Source organism: Bubalus bubalis, chromosome 10 (genome assembly GCF_019923935.1).
Source record: "Bubalus bubalis isolate 160015118507 breed Murrah chromosome 10, NDDB_SH_1, whole genome shotgun sequence".
In the NCBI taxonomy this organism is placed as follows: Eukaryota; Metazoa; Chordata; class Mammalia; order Artiodactyla; family Bovidae; genus Bubalus; species Bubalus bubalis.
In genome coordinates this window covers 16,253,592-16,276,543 of record NC_059166.1, presented here as the reverse complement: position 1 = coordinate 16,276,543, position 22,952 = coordinate 16,253,592, and the positions used below count along the sequence as shown (strand labels likewise).

At 40.8% G+C, this 22,952-nt stretch overlaps 1 protein-coding gene across 4 annotated transcripts in view; it reads left to right on the top strand.

The window, feature by feature from the left end:
- PLEKHG1 (pleckstrin homology and RhoGEF domain containing G1) overlaps positions 1-22,952 on the top strand; it is a 251,673-nt gene that overhangs the window by 99,957 nt on the left and 128,764 nt on the right. For 2 of the 4 annotated variants that reach the window (XM_044924103.2, XM_006080212.4), the window contains one exon: positions 4,493-4,567. The exons of the other annotated variants lie outside the window; for them this stretch is intronic. Coding sequence is in view for 1 of the 2 variants with exons in the window: in XM_006080212.4 (XP_006080274.4) it covers positions 4,493-4,567 (75 nt within the window). In the remaining variant the exon portion in view is untranslated. The remainder of the gene's footprint in view (positions 1-4,492; positions 4,568-22,952) is intronic. 4 annotated transcript variants of the gene reach the window in all.

The following is a 22,952-nucleotide window of genomic DNA, read 5'->3' as shown; positions in this document are numbered from 1 at the left end:
CAATTTGTTTTGTTCTGATGGTGGTTTCCAACCATAATTTTCATGATGATGGTATTCAAAATGAATCAAATCAAGAGGCTACTGTGAACACGGTCTTACATGTTTATTCATGGCAAGGTAGTCAATTCGTTGTTTAACCGGATATGAAAAAGATAGAAGGCTCTGCTATGTTCTAAAGTGCCAAAAGAGTTAGTGATCACTGGTGATATCTGGCAATCAGAGAGAAATGTGAACGGTAGTGTTTCAAATGTTGATCACCTGGTTGTATTCCTGGTGCATTTATTTAAGAATATTCAGAGCTTTACAAGATGACAAAGTAGTATGCTAACAAGTGAGGGATTTTTTTAAACAGCTTTATTGAGATATAATTTACATGCCATACAATTCACCCATTTAAAGGATACAATTCAATAATTTCTGGTACATTACATTATTCATTTTTTAAGCTATATAAAAATCTTATATAGCATAAAATTTGCTATTTCGACTATTTCAGTTCAGTTCAGTCGCTCAGTCGTGCCGACTCTGCAACCCCATGAATCACAGCACACCAGGCCTCCCTGTCCACCACCAACTCCCGGAGTTCACTCAGACTCACGTCCATCGAGTTGGTGATGCCATCCAGCCATCTCATCCTCTGTTGGCCCCTTCTCCTCCTGTCCCCAATCCCTCCCAGCATTGGGATGGAAAAGACCTCCCATCAGAGTCTTTTCCAATGAGTTAACTCTTCGCATGAGGTGGCCAAAGTATTGGAGTTTCAGCTTTAGCATCAGTCCTTCCAATGAATATTCTGAACTGATTTCCTTTAGGATGGACTGGTTAGATCTCATTGCAGTCCAAGGGACTCTCAAGAGTCTTCTCCAACACCACTGTTCAAAAGCATCAATTCTTTGGCGCTCAGCTTTCTTCACAATCCAACTCTCACATCCATACATGACCACTGGAAAAACCATAGCCTTGACTAGATGGACCTTTGTTGGCAAAGTAATATCTCTGCTTTTCAATATGCTATCTAGGTTGGTCATAACTTTTCTTCCAAGGAGTAAGCGTCTTTTAATTGCATGGCTGCAGTCACCATCTTTGACTATTTAGAAGAGTACAATTTAGTGGTATTAATTACATTCATAATTCTATACAGTCATGACCACTGTCTACTTGTAAAACTTTGGTCACCCCAAACAGAAACTCTGTAACCATGAAGCAGTAACTCCCTATTCTCTCCTGCCCCCACCTTTGGTCACCTCTAGCCTACTTCCTGCCTCTAGATATGTCCCTAGATTAGATGTTGCATATAAATGGAATCATACAATTTTTTCCTTTCACATCTGGCTTATTTCTCTTAGAGTAATGTTTTCAAGAGTCATCAAAACATGTATCAGAACTTCATTCCTTTTTATGGCTGAAAGGATAGTATGTTTTAATTCTATTTTATTCTCCCTCCCTTAAATATATCTTAATTTCTAACCTGGTCATAGAAAAACCTTGAGATATTTTTCGGTCTACTGGTATTTTTATGTTTATTTAAAGTCTGAAAAGACTCTTAGAAAGGTATTTGTTTTCAGTTAGCTTTTTAAAGGCAGGGGCCATAGATTAATCTTTTAAAAATCCTTTTTATCCCCTCATGTCTAGTCCAAGAACTGGTCTAGAGTATTCCACAAATTTATCTTGAGCTGGACAAAATGAATAGTTTATAAGGTTTTACTTTTAGGTACCAGCAAAGAGAATTTAAATAAAAAGTAACATAATCTTTATGCTTTAGTTCTTTCTTTACTGGAGCAATGGTATTTTCTTTTGATGTAAAAATTTCCAGCTGCAGTTATTTCACACACCTAGAATTTTATTTCACATGCCATAGAATCACTAAATATTGAGAGTAGAGTGTTAGTAGAGTAACATACATAATGTATTAAACTGTGACATGTCCGAAGTTAACTCAGGAAATCTGACAATGCCTAATTCATACTAGTTTGGAGCCTATTTGGTGATTTTTTTTTTTTTTAGGGTGATTAAAGAGTATCCCAGCTGCTTAGTAGTGTGACATGAAACAAGTCTTTTCAGCTCATAGCTGCTCTTGGCTCCATTGACCTCATTACTCTTTCTTGGTGCTGGGCACAGGAATTAAGAGCAGTCAGACTGAAACAGAAACTCTTGCAAGTTGAAGAAGACTTTTGACACCTCCCTGAAATAGGGAAATTGGAGGTAAGGGTGGATTGGAGTGATTCACAGGGTTCATCTTTAAATACAAAATATACCTATGTTTCTTCCAGTTCTGTCCAGATAACTAAGGATATACATGTATGCTTATGTGGCAGCCCACACTTAACTAAAATGTGCTCTCATTATGCTTTGACTGTTTCAAAAGTTGTGAAGGACATGAGAAAGAGGAGGGAGGCGAAATGAAGCCCTTCATGAGGACCTGGAAATAAGTCATCAAAGGATACCTTTGCTGCAGATGATTCCCAGCCTACTTTCTCAACATCTAACCAAGAACAAACTTTTGCACATTCATTTTCTTCACTAATTTTATTGCAGTATAGTTGATTTACAATGTTGTGTAAATTTCTACTGTACAGCAAAGTGATTCATTTATACACACAGACACATTTTTGCATATTCTTTTCACTATGGTTTATCCCAGGATATTGAATATAGTTTCCTGTACTGTCCCATAGAACCTTGTTATTTATCCATTCAATGTACTGCAGTTTGCATCTGCTAATCCCCAAATCCCAATCCATCCCTCCCTCTCCCCTGGCAACCACAAGCCTGTTCTCTATGTCTGTGAGCCTGTTTCTGTTTCATACATAAGTTCATTTGCATTTGCATATTTTATTTTTATTTTTTTTTTTTTATTTTATTTTATTTTTAAACTTTACATAATTGTATTAGTTTTGCCAAATATCAAAATGAATCCGCCACAGGTATACATGTGTTCCCCATCCTGAACCCTCCTCCCTCCTCCCTCCCCATTCCATCCCTCTGGGTCATCGCAGTGCACCAGCCCCAAGCATCCAGTATCGAACCTGGACTGGCAACTCGTTTCATACATGATATTTTACATGTTTCAATGTCATTCTCCCAAATCTTCCCACCCTCTCCCTCTCCCACAGAGTCCATAAGACTGTTCTATACATCAGTGTCTCTTTTGCTGTCTCGTACACAGGGTTATTGTTACCATCTTTCTAAATTCCAAATATATGTGTTAGTATACTGTATTGGTGTTTTTCTTTCTGGCTTACTTCACTCTGTATAATAGGCTCCAGTTTCATCCACCTCATTAGAACTGATTCAAATGTATTCTTTTTAATGGCTGAGTAATACTCCATTGTGTATATGTACCACAGCTTGCTTATCCATTCATCTGCTGATGGACATCTAGGTTGCTTCCATGTCCTGGCTATTATAAACAGTGCTGTGATGAACATTGGGGTACACGTGTCTCTTTCCCTTCTGGTTTCCTCAGTGTGTATGCCCAGCAGTGGGATTGCTGGATCATAAGGCAGGTCTATTTCCAGTTTTTTAAGGAATCTCCACACTGTTCTCCATAGTGGCTGTACTAGTTTGCATTCCCACCAACAGTGTAAGAGGGTTCCCTTTTCTCCACACCCTCTCCAGCAGTTATTACTTGTAGACTTTTGGATCGCAGCCATTCTGACTGGTGTGAAATGGTACCTCATAGTGGTTTTGATTTGCATTTCTCTGATAATGATTGATGTTGAGCATCTTTTCATGTGTTTGTTAGCCATCTGTATGTCTTCTTTGGAGAATGCATTTGCATATTTTAAAAACGCAACAAAGTGACTTGCATTGTTGAGTGAAATCTTGTCCATTTTTGTGTATGTGCTAGTTCAGAAATTCTGTTCCTCAATGAAGTGCCTGTGAATGCCCGAAAAACTTGGCCATGTCACTCATTTCCAGCATAGGAGAGGCCACACCCACCATTCACTTGTCCTATGGTCCTCCTTTAGGTGATGAGCCCAGTTAGAGCCCTCTGGCTTGATGCTCTAAATCCACCATGGCCAGTGTTCTATGATTGGCACACAGTGAGTGACTGTTTTTGATGGCAGGACCTTCAGAAACATGAACTGCAAGATGTTGTCAAGGCAGGAGCCTCGTTTTCATGGCCAACCTGTATAATCTATCTTGATGCCTTATAAGTCATACCGGGTGCTTAAGTTATTATTGCTTTTCACATTTCAAAGGCATACAGACTACCATTGGCCTCAATATAAAATAATAATTTCTGGCTGTAGGACTCGACACCCTGTAGTCGAAAAGAAAGCCTTTCCTTCCTCATTTCTCAGTGACAGCCTGTAATCATCTTTGAGTAATTTTTAAGATTCTTTCTAAACCACCATTTCCCTCATCATGTCGGCTGGGGAACAGCTTCTCCGTGTATGAATGGAATGGTTCTCATTCCTTTCCAAGCTCAACCACCCAGCTAGTAAGAAAAGGTAGCTGTAAATCTCCACCAACTTTCTTTTTTCAACAGTTCTGCCGGGAGCAGAGTCAGATGATAAAGTCAGCTCACCACCAGATATTGAGGACCTGCCGGGGGAAGTTTCAGGTAACCACTAAAGAGAATATGATTTTACCCACACCTGATCCCCTCATTCCGCTCCAGCCTAGGCTTGAAGGAATGGGGACCAGGAGTGGATCTGGGCTTTTATTTAGCTGGCCCATCTCCTTCTTTAGGACTAGGACAAGTTTCAGGTAGCTTGTTTGGCTTCTTTAAATTCCAACTGGAATTTTTAATCATCCCCCATGTGTTGTTATTGTTGTTCAGTCGCTAAGTTGTGTCTGATTCTCTGTGACTCCATGGACTGCAGCATGCCAAGCTTGCTAGTCCCTCAGCATCTCCCAGAGTTTGCTCAAATTCATGTCCACTGAGTCAGTGATGCTATCTGTTTCATCCTCTGCCACCCTCTTCTCTTTTTGCCTTTAATCTTTCCCGGTATCAAAATCTTTTCCAATGAGTCTGCTCTTCACATTGGGTGGCCAAAGTATTGGAGCTTCAGCTGCAGTATCAGTCCTTCCAATGAATATTCAGGACTGATTTCCTTTAGGATTGACTGGTTTGATCTCTTTGCAAAGGGACTACTCTCACGAGTCTTCTCCAGCACCACAATTCAAAAGCATCATTTGTTCAGTACTCAGCCTTCTTTATGGTCTCACATCTGTACACAACTACTGGAAAAACCATAGCTTTGACTATATGGACCTTTGTCAGCAAAGTGATGTGTATGCCTTCTAACATGTTGCCTAGATTTGTCATAGCTTTCCTTCCAAGGAGCAAGCATCTTTTAATTTCTTGGGTGCAACATTAGGCAAGGGTAAAATGAACCCTGAGAAATCACAGCTTGGTGTATGTTTTACCTATAAGATGAAATTGTTTGATCTTTGTAAGCCAAAATTAAAATTAACTCCATTTTATAATGAATGGTAATGACTAAATATGACAGTAATGATTGAAAATAATTTACTATATCTGTGACTGTTTTCTGATGGGATTTAATAGACTCTTATAGTCTGAATTGTACTAATTTTACTAGTTTAGACAAGCTATGTATCCCTTTTCCCATATTTCCCCATGATTAACTATTATTACCATTTGATAAGAGCCCCTTATTTTAATTAGAATAATCATAGGGCTTATGATTCAATAAATATTCACTGAACTGCTTATGTGTAAGACTAATGGGCATGCTAGAAAGATTAAAGAATTATTAAAGAATTACTAAGGCTTCTCCTTTTTTAAAATTGAGGTATAATTGACATATACCATTGACAGACACCATAATGACTTGATTTTGGTATGTTATAAAATGATCACCACAATAAGTCTAGTTAACATTCAACACCACACGTAGTTACAGATTTTATTTTTCCTATGATGACAGCTTTTAAAATCTATCTAAGGCTTATCCTTGACCCCAAAAGAGCATTTGTGACCTAGAGAAAACAAAGGTAAAGAAATGCAACAAATATAACATGAATAAACAGAATTAAATACATGGTAAATGGATATTGGAGGAAGGAATGATTAATTTTAAGAGAGAGTACAGTTTCCCAAGTAGATAGAACTTGAGTTGGGCCTTCCAAACCATTGAAGGTATTTTCAACTCTGAAATTAGGGCTAATAGAAAGTAAATATTTGCTCTTGTTACACTTCCAACCTTTTTTCACGCATGATGTTTCCCCTAAGTCAAACCAAAGGCTTGAAATTAATTTGGTTATTTACTGTCGGGACAGTTATAGTATAGAAGTAAATTCACTCAGAGGCCACATGTGCCATACTTAGAGAAGAGTGGGAAGAGGATCCCAAGGGCAGACACTAGCCTGAGCAAAGGCCCAGAGGCATGAAAAGCTGGCAGTTCTCATGGGGAGCGTTGAGGAGTCTAATATAGCTGCAGTAACTGGCCAGACACTAGAAGGCTAACTACCAAGGTAAGGAGTGTGGACTTGAGTTGCAGACCACATGGAACTATATCAGACTTTCTTGGCAGAGTGTAGACCTGCATTCTGAGTTTTAGAAAAGAGCTGTGTAAAGATATGGCTTGAGGAACCAAGAAATTGAATTTAACAAAATATATTAAGGAGGTCATTGTCATGATTCAGCCCCAAACTCTGAAACTGACAGTAAGAAAAGGAAAGGTGGAAAGAAGACACATAGACGCAACATTATGTTTATGGCCTTTGTAAAAGTTTTTATTGCAATTGCTTATAAGGTCCATCATCTCAATGACTGTACTCATGGGATTTTAGTTATGGAAGTGACTGGATAATAACATGGAGGGACTAATGCCACAAAAAGATTCTTGTTACTCACATTTCCCAAGGGTGGGGGTGCTGGCATGCCATGTAAGGCCACATGGGGACACACCAGTTTTGTCCAAGAGGCAGAAAGAAATGAGAGGAAAGCCTAGGTCAGACTTGATTGGTGTTTCCGTGGGGTTGCCCATGCAGGGCAGGGTCCACAGCTTAGTACTGGCTAGTTTGAATAATTCTAGCTGGCCTTGGGACATACGGGCTTCCCCTGCTTGTCTGATACCTAACCCTGGGGTTTTGTGTGAGAGTTAGATAAAGGGGTGGTTCAGAGTACACTCTGGGTCACAGGGGAGATGTAAACAACTCTGGCTGTTTGGCCCTATGATTGTTGTTGTTCAGTCGCTAAAGTGAAAGTGAAAGTCGCTCAGTCATGTCCGACTCTTTGCGACCCCATGGACTATGCAGTCCATGGAATTCTCCAGGCCAGAATACTGGAGTTGGGTAGCCTTTCCCTTCTCCAGGGGATCTTCCCAACCCAGGGACCAAACCCAGGTCTCCCGCATTGCAGGCGGATTTTTTACCAGCTGAGCCACAAGGGAAGCCCAAGAATACTGGAGTGGGTAGCCTATCCTTCTCCAGGGGATCTTCTCAACCCAATTCTTTGTGACCCCATGAACTGCAGCATGCCAGGCTCCTCTTTCCGCCACTGTTTCCTGAAGTTTGCTCAAATTCATGTCAACTGAGTCAGTGATGCTACCCATCTCATCTTCTGCCCCCCCCCCCCCCACTCCTCAATCTTTCCCAGCATCAGGGTCTTTTCCAATGAATTAATGGATACAAAATGGACAAATACAGAATCTAAGAAAACACAAGTCTGAAGATCTCTACATGTATCCTGGTGGTTCAGATGGTAAAGAATCTGCCTTCAATGTAGGAGACCTGGGTTCTATCCCTGCATCGGGCAGATCCCCTAGAGAACGGAATGGCTACCCACTCCAGTATTCTTGCCTGGAGAATTCCATGGACAGAGGAGCCTGGCGGGCTACAGTCCATGGGATCACAAAGAGTCAGATATGGCTGAGCGATATCTGGACATTTGGATAAGTACTTTATCACTTAATCCTCCCAACCATGTGCAGTAAGTGCCAGATTGTCCCCATTTTACACAAGAAGCAACTGAGATCCAAAGGGGTTCAGCAATTTGCCCACATTCACACTAGTGAATGATTTTTCCAGCCAGATTCAGTCCAGGTCATGGTCAGCTTCACCTCTTGCTACTAAGCTCTATCCCCACATGTACTTCTCTATTTGATTATACTTCTCACTCTGGACTCAGGACGTGAGATTAGTTCTGTTGAAAAAGTGGTGGGAACTTGTTGAAGCTTCCTCAGAGCTGATTAGACTAGGGAACAGAAGTGGATGTATGTGCTTCACTATCTCTCTGTAATTCTTTATGCTTCTACTTGCTTTTTCAGAAGACTGTGAAGATGTATTTGCATACTGGTGGCCTCCCATGCAGCACATTATAATAAGAAAATATTATTAAGTAAAATGTATGACTTCAGCACTGTCTCCTCCGTTCCTGGAAACTGATTCTAGACTTTGACTTTTTTTTTCTGATCTCTTTGACTCTGGGACTTGGAAGCTCTCGTGTCAGCAAACAAAGCCCTTGGCAGACGCTTTTACTCCCCTGTGTCATGAGCCCGTGATCCAGATTGGCTAGGGAAGAGTCTCTGAATTCCGTGGGATAGACTCTGAGGTCCTGCATCAGTAACTACCCCATATGGTCATTGTCCAGTACTTCCTTGGATCATCCCACCACTCCCCATGAGGTCTGTCTCTTCCCAGCTGCCAAGGCTTTGTTCTCTAACATTTGGCTGCCTTCTCACCCCCTCTCTCCACGCATCTTCATGCCTCACTTCCATGAAGAGCCAGCTTGGTGCTCAGCCTCTGTGGGAGGGTAGCCGCAGCACATGTAAATCACACAGCCACATCCACGAAGCATCTGCTTTGCAAAAGCCATGAGGGGGATTCAGGACCATGAATGGCCCAGGTCACGATCTCAGGGAGCTTAGGACTGGCTTGAGAGGCAGAGTAAAATGGTGAGTGAGTGAGAGAGTGAAGTCACTCAGTCATGTCCGACTCTTTGCAACCCCACAGACTGTAGCCCACCACGCTCCTGAAAAAATGGGATTTTCCAGGCAAGAATACTGGAGTGGGTTGCCATTTCCTTCTCCAGAGGATCTTCCCAACCTAGGGATCGAACCCAGGTTTCCTGAATTGTAGGCAGATGCTTTACTGTCTGAAATGGTAAAAGATGCAAATAACACTTTAAAAAATGAAGGCTATATCAAACAAGAGTTTAGAAGTCATTCCCCACCAAATTGGTACAGCTTTGTATATATTTATTGCTTCGCTCATCTTCACCTTTCCATGTGCTTCCCACAGTTTAGCTAGGAGCTTTCACTCTTGAAAGCTGTGATGGGCTGTGAACCATCAGACAGAGGTGTCGCAAGTCTAGTCTATATAAGAGCCTTTGCAGAAGGAACATGACAGCTATTTATATTTCCTACCCACTAATAGTCCAGTTATGTGGGGACAATCCCTGTCTTTACATGCAGAGCTCAGCTGCAGGGAATTAGTGTAGCAGAGGGAGTAAACGTTTCAGCCCCAGAGTTAGACTGTCTGGATTATATACCAGTTACACCACTTCATAGTTAGATGACTTTGAAAGCTACTTCCCTCCTGTGTTTCTCATTTTTCTTAAGTGCAAAATAGAATAGCAATACTTACCTTTTAGAATTGTTATGAGAATTAAATGAGTTAATTTTTTTTTTTTTTTTTTTGGTTCATGGCAGCTTTATTCAGATTAGCTCCAAACTGGAAACTATTATATATAAATGTCCATCAGAAGGTGAATGGAAGCACAAATTGAGGTATATCCATACAGTGAAATACTGAAAGAACCACTGATACACATGGTACGAATGACTTGTAAAATAATTTTTCTGAATAAAACCAGACACAAAAGATTATATACAGATTCAATTTATATGAAACCCTAGAAAAGACTAATCTTTTAAAAAAACTTTCTATTTTCTGTTGGTGTATAGCTGGTTAACGGGGCTTCCCAGGTGGCTCCAATGGTAAAGAATCTGCCTGCAATGCTGGAGACCCAGGGTCAATCCCTGGGTCAGGAAGATCCCCTGGAGGAGGAAATGGCAACCCACTCAAGTATTCTTGTCTGGAAAATCCCATGGACAGAGGAGCCTGGCAGGCTATAGTCCTTGGGGTCACAAGAGAGTCAGACACGACATAGTGACTAAACAATGACAACACAGTTGTTGTTAATAATTAATAATGTTGTGATAGTTCCAAGTGGACAGCAAAGGCACTCAGCCATACATATACATGTATCCATTCTCCCCTAAAAACATGAGTTAACTTTTTTTAAAGCGTAAAAATGGTACTTGGTACACAGTAAAAACCCATATTACTATGTGGTCCTCATGACTGAGTGATTCTCATCTTTTGGAGGTTTTCTAGTCCATTCCTGGAGCTGTCTTGTAAGTCATCAGTTCCATTAATCGTCTCTGTAAATTTTACAAAAACAAAGTTTAAAAGCTTGAGCATAAGCATTTCCCCTGGAATACCAGAATTGTTGGTATTTTATTACTTCTCCACGGACATTTGAATAGCCAACAATGGCTTTGAAAATAATTGGGAAGACGTGCAGCGTCTGTCGGTCTCCATATTGAAGTTTCTGTTGTGTTTTTGTTTCCATGTGAACTTTATTTTTTTTCTAAAGTTTATAAGCCTTTTGCTCCATGGTGAGATTCAGCAACAAGTTTCTGTTCCAAAGAACAATATTTGTCCTATTTGAAAAATTGACCCGGTTTCCATTTTCTTTACAAAGAAGTTGCTCAATGCTTTATGCTTCCAGACTTGGTTTTAGCTTGATGTTTTCACAAACGTAATTTTTTCATCTCTGATCATTTTCGAAAAACTTTTTAAAAGCTGCCAGTATAACACATTGTCTGCCTTTGGGTTTTGTTTTCTTTTTTTGATGTTTTTATTTTTTGTTTTGTTGATGCTAAGTTGCCCCTAGTTGATCTCAGTTTGAAATAAGGATGTTAGGTGTTGAAATGTTAGGAATTCACTAGAAATACAGCTCTGATCTATAGAGTAGGATCCTAGACTGCAGAAAGTATTTCTTCCTTGTAGAGAAAACTGTTGATTCTCCTTTCCTTGAAATGTTAAAGTATAAGGCAGTGATTAAGAACACAGAATCCTGGCTCTTGTATTTCCACTTGAGTCACTTTGAACTTGTTACATAGCTTGCCTAAGCCTCAAACTGCCCAGCTTTGAAATGGGGACACTTAAGTTTTAGGGACCAGATGAGACCTTGTAATTCTTGTAAGGACTAGCAAGTGTTCATTGTGATACTGAACAAATACAAAGGCACCAATATCCATGATTGCTATTTTGCAGATATCTGACTTGAGAGTTTCCATGAGAAACTCTATCTGGCTGTTGAAGTTTTTTTGAAAATACAATGTGACCCTCTTGAATGGAGGAGATTTTGTGTGAGAATATCTATAAAGTGACCCAAGGTGCTTATTGAAGTCACTGTGGTGTGGAAGAAAGTAGGGGAAGAAACGTTAAAATAAGAATTCAGGGGACTTTTTTGGCAGTCTAGTGGTTAAGATTCTGTGCTCCCAATGTTGGGGGCACCCGTTCGATCCCTGGTCAGGGAACCAAGATCCCCACATGCCACACTATGGTGTAGCCAAAAAATAAAAATTTAAAAAAATAATTCAAATATAGAACCTTCACCTTTAAAAAAAACTGTTATTTTATCATTTTCTTGACCACTTTCACAGCCAGTCAAATGAATCTGGGATATGTTTATGTAAGTTATGCAAAGACTGCAGAAAACTAGTATTAGCCTAAAATAGTGTCCAGAGCCTCTGCTATATATCAAGATTGTGATGAGGGAGAATTCAGATCACAGAGAATATTTTAGAATGTCTTTCCTCTGTAAATATTTTTAAAAGCCCATATATCTTTTTAATTATTTCTTTGCTAGCTTAAGTTGAAAGTCTAGGGGTCTGGCAGTGGAATTCAGGCTAAAACCAGGAGACCGAAGGTGATGCCGCAGGCGGTGAGCGCTCCGTGTGTGAAGTCTCTTGCCTCCTCTCCCCAAAGCCCTGAGCTGCTTTAAGCCCTGTGGTGATGGCAGGCTGCCAGTTCTGGGGGAAAATCTGCAGTTTTCATTTGAAATCAGAGGATGGAATTTAGACACTTCTTAATCTTGCACTAAACACGTTGACTATCTAGTTACACACACATCACACCAAGGCACACACACCTCTCTTTTCTTCGGGCAGCACCAGTGCTGAGTCCAGGGTCTGTTTTTCCTCAGCTCCGTTGGATCTCACTGTGTGGATTTGTTTCTGAACAACAGCATCTCTATGCAAAATGCACAAAAAGAGTCTTTAGCTAACCAGGATTTGAAAAATAAATCACCAATTCATGAGCATCATTTTACAAGTGCTTTTTAAGTCCAGGGATATAAGAAATCATCTGTGCAGTACAAGGGACAAAGGTCTCAGGTGAGTATTCTTTGTATGTTGAGATGGAGTATGTGGGTGATGTTTCAGAAATCAAACTTGGAAGCTGCTACAGAAGTGATTGTCTCTTAACTCATGATCCATAAGACTGTTGTATTTCCAAGAATAAAATTACTTTTGAATTACCAAGAGAAGATGCAAAAATTATGCTATGGCCAATGAAAAAAAGATTTTAATTATTTTGATGGGTTCCAATTTTATATGTGTGTGTGTGTGTGTGTGTGTGTGTGTGTATACATATAAACTGTGCTAAATTTTGCTAAAGATTGTTTGGGAACCATGTTAGTATCAGAAATCCTTTTAATATACTAACAGTTTAAAGCATTTAAAAATTCCTCCAGGATAGGAGGGAGTTTGGGGGAGAATGGATACATATACATGTGTGGCTGTGTTCCTTCACTATTCACCTAAAACTGTTACCACACTGTTAATCGGCTACAGCCCAATACAAAATAAAAAGCTCAACAAAATAAATAAATAAAAATTCCTCCAGGAGCTGAAACAAAATGTCTGTGATGATTTGATTCTGAAAGAATAAAGATCATTACAATTTGTCAATTCTCGAGCTTAAAAATATGAATAAAATAGTAAATTTGTAATCACTTAGGCCAGAGAACAATTTAACGTGCTGTAGGCAATGGAAAGAGCACCAAACTTGAAATCAGGCCTCTAGCTCTCTAGCTGTGTGGTTTGGGCAGGTTATTTGATCCATGTCTCGGCATCCTCAGAATCTTTGAGGGGGGCTGAGCTTAGGGCCCCAGCCCTTGAAAGAAGGAGTCCTAGGTGGGCAGGGTTGGACCAGGGAGTGGGGAGATTTCAGGACACTCAACTGCGATGTAAGTCAGGGTGCCTAGGGATGGGGAGATGCCCAGTGTGGTCCAGGACAAGCTTCCTCATATTTCAAAATCTTGCCCAAGGCTGGCCCTAGAAGGGAGGAGCCTTCTACAATAGTTCTGCTTGGTCATTTAGAATTCAGATGGCCCCAGCAGGGGTTGTCAGCTCTTTGTGTACCAGTGGAGGCCAGTGTGACTTCTCCACCCATTGAAACATCTATTTACTCTGGCTGACCTCGGTGGGGGGAGATTGACACGGACAGCTCTGTTCGTCAAAGGGGAAATGCTGTGTTTTGTTTTCTAATACCAAAGACGCTTTTTTAGGGTGAAGAATCTAAAATGTCATCACGTTGTTACCCACTCAAGAAAGTAGTTCTCTGAACTTAGGGTTACCAAGGAGGAAGGAATGGGAGGGGATAGTTGGGGAGTTTGGGATTGACATGGACACATTGCTATGTTTAAAGTGTGTCCTACTGTGTAGCACAAGGAACTCTGCTCAGTGTTATGTGGCAGCTTGGATGGGGTGGGGGGAGTGGGGAGTTTGGAGGAAAATGGATACATGTATAAGGATCCCTTTGCTATCCACCTGAAATTATCACAGTATTGTTAACTGGGTATACCTTAATATAATATAAAAAGTTAAAAAAAAAAAAGTAGTTCTAGTCCTTTTTGACAGACCTGGAGAATCTGCTTCTTCAGAAATTTTGAAGATATTTTGTTCTTCTGGTGGGCTACTGATGCTTTTTCTCTTTTTATTTTTAGTTATTTTTATTTTATTTTTTATATTTCAGATAAAGAGCAAATGTTGTCAGTTGTAACTGACCAGTAACTACCTTGTGTTACTATCAGTCAGTAACTACCTTGTGTTACTATCAATTTTGAAAGATAGTTGATAGTTAAGGAAGTTGTTGGCTTATTAATGGTTTGACTCCATAACCTGACTATATATTATTCAAATACCCTGTTCCAGCTAATTGAAATATTCCATTTTAATAGCTCCAAATACATATATAAGAAAATAGAGTATGCTCAAGGAAAAAGAAGATTAATTTATAGTGAACACAATATGGAGAAATGTAACAAAATCCAATTATTCAAAGCCAGGCAATATAGAAAGTACTAAAGTTCCTCATTTACCCTCTTAAAGCCCTTGTACAGATGATGTATGTTTGGGCAGGGTTAGGATTTGTGTCCAAGTCTCGAGTTTACCTGTCACTTTAAAAGGGACTAAATGACTTCACCCATTGTCGTCTGTTGTTTTCATCTAGTCACTAAGTGTTGTCTGACTATTTTGTGACCCCATGGACTGTAGCCCGCCAGGCTCCTCTGTCCATGGGATTTCTCAGGCAAGAATACTGGAGTGGGCTGCCATTTCCTTCTCCCGGGGATCTTCCCAACCCAAGGATCAAACCCGGGTCTACCCTGTCTCCTGCTTGGCAGGTGGAGTCTTTACTGCTGAGCCACCAGGGAAGCCCATTACCCATAAATGCTCATATCTAGAAATGATTTGGAAAACAGTTTAATCTGATGACAGTTGTTAAGCTCAGTCTCTGAAAAGAATTTAAAGTTTTTTTTTTTTCAGGGAGAGTCATAATTTATACAGTTTTTGAGCTTAACATTTATCTTTTTCTCACAGCTAGTACATGCAAAGGCAAATTTCAGAGTAACATCAGGTGAGAGTGATCGCCTTCACACCTCTTTCTGTGTTCTTATGTCCTTCACAACGAAAGTGTAACTGTCCTCAAAACTGATGACATTTGGGTGTGCTCCGTGGACTGGCCCGATGTCAGCGTCCTGGTCTCGCTACTGTACAACAGTAAGGCAAGTTGTTGGCGTTGGGGGACACTGGGTGAATGATACAGGAGAACTCCTTGTACTTTTTTTTCGGCAACTTCTTATGGATTTATACTTCTTTCAAAATTAAAGAAATAATTTAACCTAACTCTTCTCTAGAATATTTTCCTGAGGTCTCTAATGCCTAGGCAAGAATTCCAATTAGATGCTTTGGCTCGGTAAGTGACATACTGTAAGGTTTTGTGGGTAACAGATAATTACCTTGTAAATATAGATGCTCCATAAATGACTTTGAGGTCCACGGTCTCTAATCACCCTGCTAATGGGTAAGAGAGAGACTTGGTGATGAAGTCTGCTACTTACTCAGGTCATGCCCTTTGGCTCCACCTACTTGCCCAAGCAAATGGGCCAGTCCCTGGGCTCTTTTAAATACCAGGAGCAGTAATGTTGAGCACTAGCTGACACTATAAGCACCTAGTATGTGCCAGGCTCCATCATGCCTTACACTTATTAAGTCACTTAAATCTCAGAACATCCCAGGACAGCAGGAAAATGAAGCAGTTTTAAATGTAACAAGTTTAAACAGTCATTACATTATGTCTCTACTTTCCAAAGAGTTTACTCTATTAGGAATCTTAATGAAAGGCCATGGATCCTCTCAGCTAAACAAACAAACAGAAAAATTTCCTTTTGATTTATAATGCAAACAAAAGAAAACTTTGAAATTGTCTAATCATCCTTCGCTTCTGAGAATAAATACTGGCAATTATCCATGACCCCTTCTTGTTGCTAATTCCTGCTATGTTTAGCATTGAAAGAGCCAAATTTTAGATCACAAGTTTTGGTAAATAGCTCGGAGTGAGAATAATATTTATTATCGGCAGTGAGCAGCTTTGTATTGTTTCAGATTGGTGATGTGTGGGGGTGGGTGCAGAAGGTTAGAACCAAGTTCCAGTATCATAATGAATCATGGTGTAATGTGCCTGCCAGCAGGAACCTTCCAGATGTTTCAGCTAAATTAGGAGGAGGACTGTATTCCCTACCTGTGCTCAGGGCTGCCCGAGCAAGTGGACCCACCTCCCTCTGTCTCTCCCATTATAGGGCAGCTGCTACCCACTATTTACGGGAAGATGTGAAGAGAGCGGAAGCCTCATTCTGGCTCAGCTACTAACTAGCTCATTGATTCTTTTTTTTAATGTTTTATTGATGTGTAGTTCACTTACAATGTTGTGTTAGTTTCTGGTGTAGATCAATGATTCTTAAAACATGTTCCCAAGACCAGCAGCATCAACACCATTTGTTGACTTGTTAGATATTCTCAGGCCCTACCCCAGACCCAAGTCGGACACAACTGAGCGACTAAGCATACACACACCCCAGACCCACAGAATCAGAAACTCCAGCAGTAGGATCAGCGATCTATGCTTCACTGGCCTGGCAGTTGCTTTATCTTGGCACATCAGTGTTTTCATGTTCTTCAGATAATTCCTCAGAAGTGGAATTGCTGGGTCATATGGTAGTTCAATTTTTAGTTATTTTGAGAAACCTCTATGTTGTTGTCTACAATACCTGTACCAATTTACAGTCCCATCAACATTGTACAAGGGTTCCCTTCTCTCCACATTCTCACTGTCATTTGTTACTTTTTGATGATAGCCATTCTGACATGTGTCAGTTGGTATCTTATTGTGGTTCTGATTTGCATTTCCCTAGCAATCTTGAGCATATTTTCATGTACCTGTTGGCCACCTGTTGCCATTTCCAAAGCAGAACTTTTTTTTTTTAATAAGATCATGGAAGGGGACTTCTTGATGCAGAGGAGAAAAAGAATCCTCTGCTCTCCAACACTTGTCATGGGGTCTCCAGAGGAGCATCCCAGAAGACAGAGGTGAGTACGAGTCTGTCCTCTTTGGGGCTGAGTCTCAGTTTTCTAGGCCTTACTCTGCTCTGGCCTTCACCCCAAATGTCTAGGCTCACCTGTGCTGAAAGCATGTGACCTCGTAAACACACCTCAAACCCATGAAGAGAAACATCAGCAAGTTAAGTAGCCTGAAGTTTGTTAGACTTGCTTGATCCACCTCAGTCTGGAGGAGCTTTTTCCCTCAGGGAAGCTTTTAGCTTTCTGCTTTTCTACCACATCAGGATTAGGGGGAAGTAGTTGCTTTTGTTTTTCTATTCCCCCTCACCCTTCTCTCCCCCAACTCCCTCCTCCTCACATGTGAGGGAAGAGATCACATATCAGAGACGTTGCTTCTTCAAAAGGGTTTGGGTATGTTCGCAAATCCTTGTTGAGACCTTCTGTGTATTAAAATTTTTATCTCCAGGGTTCAGAAAGAAAGAAGCGGTGGGCTGGGGTACAGGATGGGTTTTTGCCCCTTTCTAGGAAAAATGCTGACGATTAACTAGTGCCTCTGGGCATCTTCTTAAACGCTCCTTGTCAAAATGAATAAATGCTCTTCCCAATGAGGGGGACTGCTTATGTCTCTTTTTTTCTTGCTTATAAACAGTCTTACAGCCCTTGTTTATTTTGATGGGACCAGGATCTCCAGTTCTAAGTCTTAACTTCTGTCCTATTATTTTTTAAAAAAGTACAACAAAACCAGTATTTTATGAGCTTAAGATATGATATGTGAATTCTAACATTTGTAGTTGATCCTGGCTTTTCAGAAGCAATTCAAAAACCAATCCTGACTTCAAATCCTTGGATGAGGGTTTGGGTAAGGGACCCTCAATTATCTGACAACTCAATGTGTCATTCTTCTAGGGCTGTGGGTTTTGTCTAGCTGTCCCAGTATTTTTAAATGTCCAAAACTATGATACCATGTTACCTGGGTGTTTGGTTTGGCAGAATTATCAAATCAACTGATTTTCCACCGTAATTCTTCCATAGAGACCCTGAGGAAATTCTAACATTTATTGATATGTTAAAGGTTTATGAAAGTACTAGTAAAATAATGACTGTAATTAATAGTAAGAGTGGAAAATGAAACTAAAAGTTTGTGGAATTAAATGGTGGAGACAGTTCCAGGCAGTCCAATGATTAAGACTCCGCACTTTGACTACTGAAGGCATGTGGTCAATGTCTGGTTGGGGAACTAAGATCCTGCAAGCCACAAGGCATGGCCAAAAAATAAAGTAAAACAGATTTAACTCAGTTATCTTAAAAAAAAGAAGAAGAAGAAGAAGACAGTTCCAATTTCCTGACCTGCAATTTTAATATTCTTCCCACCTGCTACTATAAACATTTTCCCCTTACTCACTACACTGAGTATTTCCATGATGGTTTTGGTTTTATGGTACTTTATTTTTTGTCTAATCTTGTATAAAGTAACAAACAACTAGTGATATATTTAATCTTTTGTGCTTCATTTTTATGTGACTTACAAATTGAAGAGACATAAATTGTTCTTAAAACATCATTTCTAGTAATCTGGTTGTCCTAAGGCTGCTAACCTAGTACACAGTGTAGTGTCCAAGAGTCCATGAGTGTGACCCAGTGTCAAATGCTTTCAGGCTCCAGAGTCAGGCAGGTCCTGCAAAAGAGCGATGGGCGAAGAGTGTGATACTGATGGGAGTGGTGGGCAGTGGGGGGTGGCGCGGCAAACTGTGACGTGCACAGTTGAGGTGCAGGGAACAAGCTGAGCTCCAGCCATTGCTGCTGAGCGAGAATACAAGGCTAGTGGTAACCAAGGCTTACTGTTTCTTTGGCATATCCTCCCCAAGAAGGAAAATCTGCATTTTTATGTGAAATATCCTGATTTTTCCTTTTTCTATTTTTGAAAGAGCTTGATTTTTTAAATGTGTTTTATCAATTAAAACAATGTAAACCCAGTGTTGACAAACAACAAGTCTTCAGGTTATACTCTGCCTACTCAGCCTTATACCACAACTCCCCGGGGAGTCTTCAGCTCACATCAGGCCTCCATAGCCCTGTGGGTCTGGGTTCGGTCACACTAATAAGGGCTTCCCAGGTAGTGTAGTGGTAAAGAATCAGCCTACCAATGCAGGAGACACAAGAGATGTGGGTTCAATGCCTGGGTCTGGAAGATCCCCTAGAGTAGGAAATGGCAACCTGCCCCAGTATTCTTATCTAGAAAATTCCATGGACGGAGGAGTCTGGTGGGTTTCTGGGGCCACAAAGAGTCATACACCACTGAGTGTCTAAAGACTAAAGACTAAACTTTACCAGCTCAGTGTCCCTTCCCATCAACACAGGGTCCAAACCTTGCTTCCCTTCCCTCTACTCCCAGGTAGTCCCTCCCTGGCTCCCCAACTTCCCTGCCTGTACTGTCACTGCCCTTTGTTCAAGGATATGTGTACCCTCCCAGGGCCCCAGCCCTGAGATATTTGGGGTCTCCACACTCCCCTGGGAATTCACCTGGCAACCACCCAACCCCATCCCCGAGCTGCTGATGTTCACTTCTCTCTCTCTATGGGAAAAGGGCTGCCTTTCTTATTATGTTTTCTTCCCTCATATAGAATCTCATAACTAAGATGTTATAGCTATGCTCTCTCTCTTTCTCTCTCTCTCTCTTTTCTTTTTACCTCTCAATCTCTTCCTTCTTTAAGATATTCACAGGCTGCCTGGTTGGCTGGGGTGATGTTACTGAGTCCAAGCTCACACTACTCACCAGACAACAGGCCAGTAAATCAAGAGATAAGTTGTTGGGGCAAGGAATAGCAACTTTATTCAGAGAGCTAGTATACTGAGAAGATGGTGGACTAGTGTCCAAAGAACCATTCCACTGGAGTTAAAAATTGAGGCTTCTTTCATACTAAACGGGGAGGGGTTGTGGTTGGTTGTTTCAAACTTCTTGGTGTCAGAATCCTCTGTTATCACAGCTGTTCACATAGGTCAGGTCACAACACTCCTGTAAACCTCCAACAAGACATGCTATTCTCTGTTCTGCAACTTTTTATCTCCATATGAATGGAAACGTGTTATACCCTTAAAGGCTAGAGCCTTGAGAATGGGCAGTTCTGTATATTTGAGGCTATATGCAACATTCTTAACTTAAGAACATTGCAAAAGCAATAGAATACAAAGGTTAAAGTAAAAGAAATGGATCCAACATGGAGTCAGATTTGCTGTTCCCTATTACAGGGAGGCCAGCCTGTGTAGTTATTTATCAGGCCTCACTTCCTTCCCCATCTCTCCCAGGACCACCAAATCTTTCATTACCCTCAGATCTCTCGCCTCCAGCCCTATGCTCTTATCCCCACACAAAATCTGAGATGTATACTTGAAAATAGAGCTGAATCCCAATTTCAGATATTGTTAGGATTCTTTCTTTAAGAACCAGTTAAACACACCCCTTGAAAATCAGTTCATTCATCAATCAAAACAAGTAAACTGGGTTGGGGACCACTATAAAGGTTCTCCCAGTCTTAACCACCCAGTTTCCATGGAGGCTCAAGCAGGACACCCATTGCAGTGAATTTGTTCTAATCATCATCATTGCATGTACTTAAAGTATAATGAGCCCCTAGGTAATTTAGAACTAGCCATTCTTCCCATTATCTGTGGGTTATAGGAGCATAATTTTTGCAGTTATTCAGTGATATCAACTTTTATGTTACCACTATTACGGGAGTATATTAGGACAGGTACTTGCCTGGAGTAAAGTGCGACCCCAAATTATATACCCTGTGGTAAAATGAGCTATTCCATAATCTATGTTCTAACCTGGTTTCCAGAATGCAATTTTGCAGAAAGTGGAGATGATGTCAGTGAATAGGTAAAAAGCATGACCTTAACGCTAGGCATTGGTCTACTGTCAGATAATATTGTTAAAAATTTTTGTGGGGAATCTTTCTGTTGATAGCAGATGAGTTAAGATGTCTTATCATAAGTTCTGCTGCATGAGAAATTATAGATAATTTAAAGCAGTTTCCCTTTATAAAAGCCATATGCTCCTGGTTTTTGTTTCAATTCATGGTTATCTGACTAAAATAGTGGGACCATATTTAAGAACCTCAAGTTATATGAGAGCCTCAAGAAATACTGGGCTTCTCTCATAGTTCAGTTGGTAAAGAATCTGCCTGCAATTCAGGAGACCCGGCTTTGATTCCTGGGTCAGGAAGATCCCCTGGAGGAGGAAATGGCAACCCACTCCAGTATTCTTGCCTGGAGAATCCGATAAAGAGAAGAGCCCAGCAGTCTATAGTCCAGGGGGTCACAAGAGTCAGACATGACTTAGTGATTTAAACCACCAAGAAATATCGTGTAGTTCAGAAATGGGTCATTGTGTCAACCCATCACCCCAAAGTGTGGAATCTTAGATTTGAAGATTTGGAAACTTCAAATTAATTAATTTTATTGAAGTGTAGCTGATTCATAATGTTGTGTTAATTTCTGCTGTATAGCAAAGCAATACACTTTGCTTTACAAACTCACTCATACAGATATATTCTTTTTCATTTTGTTCCCATTATGATTTATCACAGGATGTTGAATATAGGTCCTTATGCTATACAGTAGGACCTTGTTTATCCATTCTCTGTACAATAGTTTGCAAAAGCATTCTTGAATGCTACAGGCTCCAGAGTTGTCACAATCCAGAAGGAACCTGGAACCCAGAGAAGTGAGTAACTTGCCAGGGTGACCCAGTTGTCTAAGAAAGCTTCAATTCTACACCTCCCAGCTCCAGGTCTGTGCCCTCTCCATGCGTCACATTACAAGTGGTGAATGATGGTTTGGATTGAACAAAGTTCAGCTTTGGAGCTGGTTTTTACTATGGCTTCACTAGGATAGTAACCAAGTCTTAAGAAAATCTAACCCCTCAATATTCTCAGAGAAGCTTCATTTTCTTTTAATTGGAGTACAGTTGCTTTACAATGTCGTTAGTTTCTGCTGTACAATGAAGTGGATCAGCTATATGTATACATATATCCCCTCCCTCTTGGACCGCCCTCCCACCCCACTTCCATCCCACCCATCTAGGGCATCCCAGAGTACCTAACTGAGCTCCCTGTGCTCTACAGCAGGTCCCCACTAGCTATCTGTTTTACACATGGTAGTGTATCTGTGTCAGTCCTAATCTCCCAATTCGTCCCACTCTCTTCTTCCCCTCCCACGCTCACATGTCCATTCTTTACATCACAGCAGCTTATTTCATTGGGGGTTACATTTTGTTTTGTCCTAATATCCAAAATCACTGCAGCCATGAAATTAAAAGATGCTTGCTCCTTGAAAGCAATGACAAATATAGTTAAGGTTTTTCCAGTAGTCAAGTACAGATGTGAGAGTTGAACCATAAAGAAGGCTGAGTGCCGAAGAACTGATGCTTTGGAACTGTGGTGCTGGTGGAGACTTGTGAGAGTCCCTTGGACAGCAAGGATATCAAACAAGTCAATTCTAAAGGAAAGTAACACTGAATATTCCTTGGAAGGACTGATGCTGAAGCTGAAGCTGCAATACTTTGGCCACCTGATGCAAAGAGTTGACTCTTTGAAAAAAGACCCTGATGCTGGGAGAGTTTGAAGGCAACCTTAGGAGAAAGGGGTGGCAGAGGATGAGATGGTTAGATAACATCACCAACTCAATGGACATGAATTGGGCCAAACTCTGGGAGATAGTGAAGGACAGGGAAGCCTGGCGTGCTGCAGTCCAGGGTATCTCAAAGCGTCAGACACCACTTAGCGACTGAACAGAACAGAACAAAAGAATGTGCAGATTCCTAAGCAGATGTCTTATGTTTGGAGCTACAGTGGTACCAGGAAGTCATCCCTGGCTTTGGGGGTCCTGGAATAGGTGCACAAGTGGTCCTGAGCTATACTCAAGGCTCACCTGTGCAGAGTCAGTCCCTAAACCCCCTAGAAGTAGCACCCCAGTGGAGTGGGTGACCCCTCCTCCAAGCTGTCCTTTTGTGACCACTTCTGCCCTTCGGGCTTCTTTGATGTTCATTTTCATCTGATTTTACCT